General features: G+C 37.1%; 1 protein-coding gene across 1 annotated transcript; it reads left to right on the top strand.

Moving 5' to 3' along the window:
- Positions 1 to 595: 595 nt before the first annotated feature.
- LOC136799061 (uncharacterized) lies at positions 596 to 8,685 on the top strand. The gene is made up of 6 exons (XM_067055740.1): positions 596 to 766; positions 3,216 to 3,497; positions 3,790 to 4,044; positions 5,709 to 5,825; positions 6,838 to 7,039; positions 7,787 to 8,685. Exons 1-6 carry the CDS (start codon positions 658 to 660, stop codon positions 8,565 to 8,567), a joined length of 1,746 nt encoding a protein of 581 aa, XP_066911841.1. The 5' UTR covers positions 596 to 657; the 3' UTR covers positions 8,568 to 8,685.

Raw genomic sequence — 8,685 nt, 5'->3', positions numbered from 1 at the left:
GTTGGAGCAAACAACACAACGACGGGAACATGATTGTGGAAACCAAGTGGAAACCCAGCTGGCACATAACGTTGTTTACGTTTTGTTTAACGTTCACAACGTCCATATAACGTTAAATGAACGTTGAAACAACGTTGTGTACCAGCTGGAAAGATACTTTTGATATGGTTTTGAAACAAGAGACTACTGTTACATTTAACAATACAGTTTACGCTCTCTAATTCGATTTTCAAGGGTACTCGGATTTCTATCGAGCAAGGGAGCGTATCGAATGGTAGAGCGTCGTTTATGAGAGTTTTTTGTTGACGGTGGTTTTATTCAATATTATCAAATTATGGAGCGTATCGAATAATAGAACGTCGAATCAGAGAACGTCCAACTTTATCAAGTTTGATTTGATGATGAATGAGGATTCTTAAAAATATATTCTTAAAAAATATATTTTAGAAATTCTAAAAAAACTTCCCAATTTTCTCGAATTGCATTTGAACTCGTCAATTTTTTGCACCTTAAAAATTTTTGACGTCAAATAAAAATGTCAGATGAAAATTTTATTTCTACATGAAAATAAATTCAAAACAAGAAAAGAGAGGAAAGAAGCAAAGAAAGAAATTGTGTGTTGGATACAAATGTCGGGGGAGACTGGAACAAGAAGAAATGACCGTGCTAAATTATAAAACTTTGATATATTTGCTGTTTTTCGACCCTTCTTTTGTGTTTGGGCTTAGTGGTTTTGGTGTACTTTTTAACCATCGGTTTCCAAGAGGTACACATGCTTACGGTTTTTAAGAATTTATTTAAAGCATTAAAGTTCCTCCCCGCGGTTTTGACTTGCGTGAATGCGTGAAAATTTTGAAAAGCTGCGTGAATTTCGTGAATTAGAAAAATGAATTGTGTGATTGCGTGAATTGAAGGTCTGCTTGGGGGAGGGGGCTCGTCAAGGCTAAGGCCACACTGATGTTCTTTCCAGGCTGCTATGGTGACAGAGGATGGCAGGGAATAATTGTAAGCGCGTGCAATAAAATAGAGTTTGAACTAATTCTGATGCAGGTACTTGTAAATTAATCTGTATTATTTTTTTACGCTGTAGATTTAACGAGTCAGCTATACTGTGCAATTTCTGATGCATTTACACCAAAATGTAAATTTCGTTGCAGCCGTCTGTAAAATTTTAAACCTCATGTTTTCGCTGCTTTGACATGTTTAAGAACAAACTGCTTTTGAAAAAATAAATTTAAGTAATTACATCATGAGTAATTAAGGAATAAGTGTGGCATGGACCTTAATAAAACGTCATAACGACGCTATTCATATACTTTTCACAAAAAAAGCCTAATCTCTTTGGGGAAATCATTTTATTGTTTCAAACTTTTTTTAAGTTAATGACAAATAATTTCTTTATTTCGATTTTTTCGGAAAAATTTTCTATTTGGCTACATCCCAAGTAATAGCTGTTTTCGTATGGAAATTTGTAGCCTGGGAATCCAAGCTCATAATTTTAGAAAAAACAAAAAATACCTCACCTCACAAAGTTCTAAAATTATAGAGCTTGGTGCAGGTAGATTAGTCTGACACAGAATGTTATAAACAGTCTGTGTGTGAACCCTTGTTGACAGACTTTCTGAACTTTGGAAACCCATGTAAACACACATAATCAACTTACCATAAAAACTTATTCACAAGTTCTAAGGACTTTCAAAACTACTAAAAACCACATCAAAACATCAGCCACATGTATTTAGACATCCAGCCAACAGCCATTTTGTTTCTAAATGAATCTATGTTTTCATTTTCATTTGTTTTCCTTTTTTCTGCAGAGTCAGCTTTTTCCATAAATTATGCGCGCGCATCGAAATAATCAAAATGCGCGCGAAAGTACTGCTAAGTAATACGCCGAAAGCTGGCCAATCAGGCCGAACCTGCATTGCAGGGAAAAATCTCCCTGCAGGCGAGTTACCTGCACCAAGCGTTAAACCAGCAGCAAAAATATCATAAACTAGACTGTGAAAAAAGTTTAACGCTTGGATTCCCAGGCTAGGAAATTTGGTGAAGAAAATTGCCAAAAATGAGGTTTTTTGCAGATTTTAAAGGAAAGATACTTCCACAAAAATTTTCCGGAATTGTATTTTTAGATACTAAATAGATACATCACCTGAACCAAAAAAAAATTCCAAAATGTTATATTTTTACCGAGATTAGGGCTTTGAAAGGTGAAATACTCTTCTTCGAAAAACTCTTCTTTTTCTTCTTCATTTAATTTTTTCATTTAAATTTTTTGATTTTTAAATTCTAAAAGGGTAGGTTTAACAGGACATATAAAAAAAGTTATACATTGATCTTTTTAAAATACAGAAATTGCCATTTAAGTTGGTGTAAAATCGAAAAATTGGGTAGTCCAGAGCCCTTAAAGGGACATAAAAGTAGTAAAATGTAAACATCGCGAGAACCACGTGTGATTAAAGAGAACAATTAGAATCACGTGTTCAAAGCAAACTTGTAAAACAATTGAAACAATCAAAGTCAGTCATATTTGTTTTTAATTTTTATTTTGACATGTGGTATTTGTTTTGATTTTGTATCTGCTGCATACAGTTTGTTTATAAATTTCGTCAGTACTTTATGTCCCTTTAAAGGCAGCGATCTGTTAAAATGTAATAAAAGAATCCTATTACTTTTTCTAAAGAACGCGTCATCTCTATCACTTTAAATGACCGATTAGTGAAGTATCTTGTAAAAACTCCAAGGCATCTCATAGTTTTTCCTTCAGTGAAAATGTAACGTGTGCAAGCGTAAGCTGTGGCGAAATACAACGACTTGGTTAATTTCTCACTAGACTCTCGAAGCGTCAGATCTTAAACAATAGACCTTATCGAAGTTTTTGATTTTTTTTGAAAAAGCGATGCATTGTGGGATTGTTTCGAGTGTATCAAAATAGAAATCTCTTAGAAATTCATCGAGATGATTCTATTGTAATTCACTCGAAACAATCTCACAATGCATCACTTTTTTATAAACATAAGGTCTATTAGTCACCTGTTAATAATACACACATTTTTTACAAGAACATTTAAAAATTTTGAAAAGAAATTAGGTGATTAAGAATCGACAAGCCTTAAAATATTCTTAACTCGTTCTTAATATTCTTGCCATCGAAATCTTTCATTCTTATATAGTTTGTTCTTATAAAACAGTGTAATAATTTTAATTTGTTTCAGGATGTGTCGATTACAAGACTTTTGATTATTGTCCTGGACAATCTACTACACTACACCACGCACAGAAAAAAGATTATATTTGGTTTAAAGTTATCGCAAAGCAAAAAAAAAGAAGCAGTGAATTCGATGAAGGATTTGAAGTCAAAAATAGCAACAGACATACTATCGAAGCTGGCAATCTACACATCAAAGACCTTGCACCCTCTGATCATGCATTTTACTTCTATACGCGAGCATCGACGACATTTCTTGAATGCCCCGACTATGAAGTTAATGTATATGGTAAGATAAACGTTATTGAATGATCATTTTCAATTTCAAAGGAAGGGTGCAGGGATGCACGTTCTTTTATAACAATATTAAAATTTTTTGAAACCTTTGGATGTTTCTCAACTTTTTGAGTTTTAAGCCTAAATATATTCTTAACATGTTCTTATTTTCGCCATTTTTTAAGTATTCTATTTTCCTAAAAAAATGTTCTTAATACTTGCCACATCCAAGCCTTATGTACTTATATATAGTTTGTTTTTATAAAAAAAAGTGTACTCTAAAAAATTTAATTTCCTTTTTACAGAAGTAAAACCATTAATCAACAGAATCAAAGCTGAAGAAGGCGGTACAGTTGTTTTAAGATTTTGGTCAAACATACCAATAAGAGAATTCAAACCTAAAGCTTCTAAGATATTCAAAGTGAAGGATAAAATAATGTTTGATGGTAACAATGGGGATGAAGATAATTATGCACTTACAAGTACTACCAAGAGCGTTAATTTTCGGTACAGATCAGATGTTACACATAATTTCAAATATGCTGCACATACATATACAAGTAAGTTACACGTTTTTTTTTTTTATAAGAACGTCAAAAATTTTCGAAGCCTTCGGATGTTCTTATTTTTTTGGATTTGAAGCCTAAAAATGTTCTTAAAATGTTCTTATTTTCAGCATTTTTTTAGCATTTTGATGTAATTTCTTAAGAAATTGCATGTTTTTAAGTCTCCAAAGCCTTAGAATGTGCTAAGAATGTTCTTAAATTTTTGGGCCTCGAAGCCTTAAAGGCACGACGCAACGGGTACGGCAGGTACGGCGGCCGCCGTACCAGATTTTCACAAAAATACCCGAAGTTTTCCTCTTCGTCGGTAAAATCGCTATAAAATCGCTTAAATTTCCTCATTCGCCGTACCAGATATAAAAAGCTTCCGTCGTGCCTGCATGTTCTTATATAGTTTGTTCTTATAAAAAAAAACGTGTAGTGGTCAGGGTACCTTTTTTTACACTTTTATGAGTTCCAGGTAGGGTTGCATAAAGTTGACGCTCACTAATTTGATTTTCAAAGAGGAATATGATTTTCATCGAATAAGGGAGTTAATAAAGCATCGTTTCTTATTAACGGGGACTTTGAATTTCATCGAATAAAGGAGCCTATCGAATAAAATCTGTCCCTCGTAGGTGACATTTTTTTCGGAAATTGGGACATCCGCTAAATCAAATTCCCATCAGAATTTATCTTTTAAGGTATCAGTTTGAATTTTAGTGTAGTCTAATGTCATTGGGCTTTTCCAGAAAAAAACCGTATCCCCCTGTTGAGGAGCTCCAACCTTTTGTGAATTATCCCCTTGGAATTCCAGGCAATTTTAGGATCATACCCCCTGGAATTCCGAATTTTTACAGATTTCCAATCATTACCCCCATGGAATTCCGCTTATTTTTGACAGATTTTTGTCTACTGCTATGGAATTCCACTGCATTTCAAACCATACCCCCTTGGAATAGAAATGGACTCCTCAACAGGGGGTGCACGGTTTTTTTCTGGAAAAGCCCATTTATAGAAAAGTTTTTACTTTAAATTGGCAATTAACTCACAGTAAAAGCCCAATACTTTCACAAAAATGCCATTTTATGCTTCGGGTGTATCTTCTTGTTAAATCTAGACTAAATTTTGATCCTAGCCTGAACGTATACCGTAAGATGATTTCCTCTAGTTTGAATCGAAGACCTCGATAGATATACTTCCAATAAGAGACTCTTTTTGCTAGAGGATGAGCAGAAGCCTATAGATTTTCTCAAAAAGGTACCCAGCTGACACCCAACTTTGTTTCAACGTTCGTCTAACGTTATATGGACGTTGTGAACGTTAGATAAACGTCAAAAAAACATTGTGTGCCAGTTGGGTAACAATATCCATGATTAAATGAAAAACACCATTTTTATAAGCGTGTAAATGCTTAATCAGCCATTCCAGAATAAGGGATACGTTGCGTCACGCGCATTCTTGACTGAATACCGCCAGTAGAGACCTAGGAGCGCCGCGACCCATGTACTATTTGATAGCAACCATAGAGGGTTCAATCGGGCATAGCTCTCCAGCAATCGTGGTTGACATTTTCTCGGAATGACCTTAATGAATGTACTTCATATTTCTAAACATTCTAAATAGGCGGACTTAAGCAAGAATTATTTATATATATGTCTTTTTTTATCTCATATCTAAAGATTTGACGATCCGCAACATAAAGAGGAAACAAGCAGGAGTTTGGAAAACCGAATGGACAACTAAAGGGTTATGCCCAAGAAATTTTTCTCTCGCTGTTCATGTGTGGTTTGATCCTCGTAAGTTATTCCATCATGATACACCCCTGTCTCATTTCCACTGACCTAATACACCCCTGTCTCAGTTCCACTGACCTGTTACACCCCTGTCTCAGTTCATTGACCTGACACACCCCTGTCTCAGTCCAACTGACCTAATACACCCCTGTCTCAGTTCCACTGACCTGATACACCCCTGTCTCAGTTCCACTGAACTGTTACACCCCTGTCTCAGTTCATTGGCCTCTCAGTCCCACTGACCTGATACATCCCTGTCTCAGTTCCACTGACCTAATACACCCCTGTCTTAGTTCCACTGACCTGATACACCCCTGTCTCAGTTCATTGACCTGACACACTCCTGTCTCAGCTCCACTGACCTAATACACCCCTGTCTCAGTTACACTGACCTGATACACCACTGTCTCAGTTCCACTGACCTGATACACTCCTGTCTCAGTTCCACTGACCTGACACACCCCTGTCTCTCAGTTCATTGATCTGACACACCCCTGTCTCATTTCCACTGACCTAATACACCCCTGTCTCAGTTCCACTGACCTGATACACCCCTGTCTCAGTTCCACTGACCCGGTAAAATATGCAAGTCCTAAGACCCCAATGATTCCATTTTCACCAAGTCACGTAAGAAAGTATACTGACCACAGACGGATGCTTCTTAGACCAAATTCATTTATAATCTATTTAATACAGTAATATTAGTGTTACAGGAGGATAACGTTACGGGGAAAAAAAATAAGTTTGTACAATTTACCCTTCCATTCTTTTTTGCTTATTTTCTACTTTGTCTGGAATAGCCGTCTAGCATGCTAGACCACCACATGCTCTAACTTCCCCCAGCTGGCACATAACGTTGTTTCGACGTTTATTTAACGTTCACAACGTCCATATAACGTTAGATGAACGTTGAAACAACGTTGTGTGTCAGCTGGGTCAAACTACGGTCAATGCTTTGAGAAGAGAAACGGTGGCGAAAAAAACAGAAGTAAAATTTTCTTTTTCATTTTGATAGTACCACCAACGACCACAACAACAACTACCACTACAACAACAACATCAACGACAACGACCACAACGACCACACCAACACCACCGACCACACCTAAACCAAAGGATCCTCTTGAATCTGGTTCCACAAAAGCAATCGGGGCACTTTTCATGATCGCTATTTCATGTGCTTCGGTCTTCGTTTTTTGGAAATTCTATCTTCAAAAGTAAGGAGTCATTATCTGACTACGTTCTTCTTTTTCTATATAATACCAATTTTATAAATTCAGGTTGAAAGTAGCATGCCATTTCACAGTTGCAAAGCATAATGGGTAATCAGGACCACTCTGTTGGTCCAAAGTTTTGAAAATTCTTTGAAGATTATTGCGTATAGCCAACAGAAATCCAGTATGGAGGCGCAATCAGTCCTGATTACTCATGATCTTTTCGACTGTGAAATGGCCTACAAAAATTTGGTATAGCATTTGAAATACCTCGATTTCGCCATAAAGGAAAAAGTGTTCAAGATATCTTTTTCATGAAGGCTGATTGTTTTATCTACGCTTTCCAATGGAAGAGACACAAAAATAATGAAAAGATTATTTCAAATTATTTTTTTTATTAAGAAAGATTTTTGAATGATGAATTCGACTTTTTTAGGGACATACATATATTTTCAACCCGTTTCCCAATGTCTTGTCTATAAGTAAGTAAGACTGCGACCGCAGTCAGAGGCAACCCGAAGGCTCCTCTTTCAATAGCTATCTACCCGAAGGTAGGGGAGGGCTCCACTCTTTCTCCCTGGATTGCTCCACTTACCCTAGCATCAAGCAGAGAGGCATCATGTACCATTTTGGCAACCTTTGGTATGACCCAACTAGGGGTTGAACCCACAACTTTGCGAACCGTAGCCGGATGCTCTACCACTGCACTACGGTCGTCTTGGCTATAAATGAATGTTTTCTGACATTTAGAAAATTGGATGAAGAAGACTCAAAAACAACATCTGGTGTACCAGGAGGAGGACAGCAAGGCTACCAAGCACAATACGGAATGAATGGAGGACAGCCTTTAGGGATCCAAAAACAGATCTCAATTGGAGGAGGACAACAGGGTACCCAAGCCCAATTCGCAATGAATGGAGGACACCCTTTAGGAATCCAAAAGCAGGTCTCAATTGGAGGAGGACAACAGGGTACCCAAGCCCAATTCGCATTGAATGGAGGACAGCCTTTAGGAATCCAAAAGCAGATCTCAATTGGAGGAGGACAACAGGGTACCCAAGCCCAATTCGCAATGAATGGAGGACACCCTTTAGGAATCCAAAAGCAGGTCTCAATTGGAGGAGGACAACAGGGTACCCAAGCCCAATTCGCATTGAATGGAGGACAGCCTTTAGGAATCCAAAAGCAGATCTCAATTGGAGGAGGACAACAGGGTACCCAAGCCCAATTCGCAATGAATGGAGGACAGCCTTTAGGAATCCAAAAGCAGATCTCAATTGGAGGAGGACAACAGGGTACCCAAGCCCAATTCGCAATGAATGGAAGGCAGCCTTTAGGAATCCAAAAGCAGATCTCAATTGGAGGAGGACAACAGGGTACACAAGCACAATATGAAATGAATAGAGGACAGCCTTTAGGGATCCAAAATCAGATGTCAACACAAGGAGGATGGCAGCAGAATGGCCAAGAACAGTACGCAATGAATGGAACACATATGGCAGATAACCAGTATCAGATGCAAATGCAATGAGCAGGACAACAGGGTACACAACCCTGGTAAGGAGATGATATTCTCGAATAATGAATAATAAAGATTGTCAACAAATTTTATTTTTTTATGAAAAATCTTTTTATGTTTGAAAAGTAAA

This window comes from Clytia hemisphaerica, unplaced genomic scaffold, assembly GCF_902728285.1.
Source record: "Clytia hemisphaerica strain Z4C2 unplaced genomic scaffold, Clytia hemisphaerica genome assembly, whole genome shotgun sequence".
Classification (NCBI taxonomy): Eukaryota; Metazoa; Cnidaria; class Hydrozoa; order Leptothecata; family Clytiidae; genus Clytia; species Clytia hemisphaerica.
Note: the sequence above shows the minus strand (reverse complement) of the source record. Positions and strands in the feature narration are given on the sequence as shown.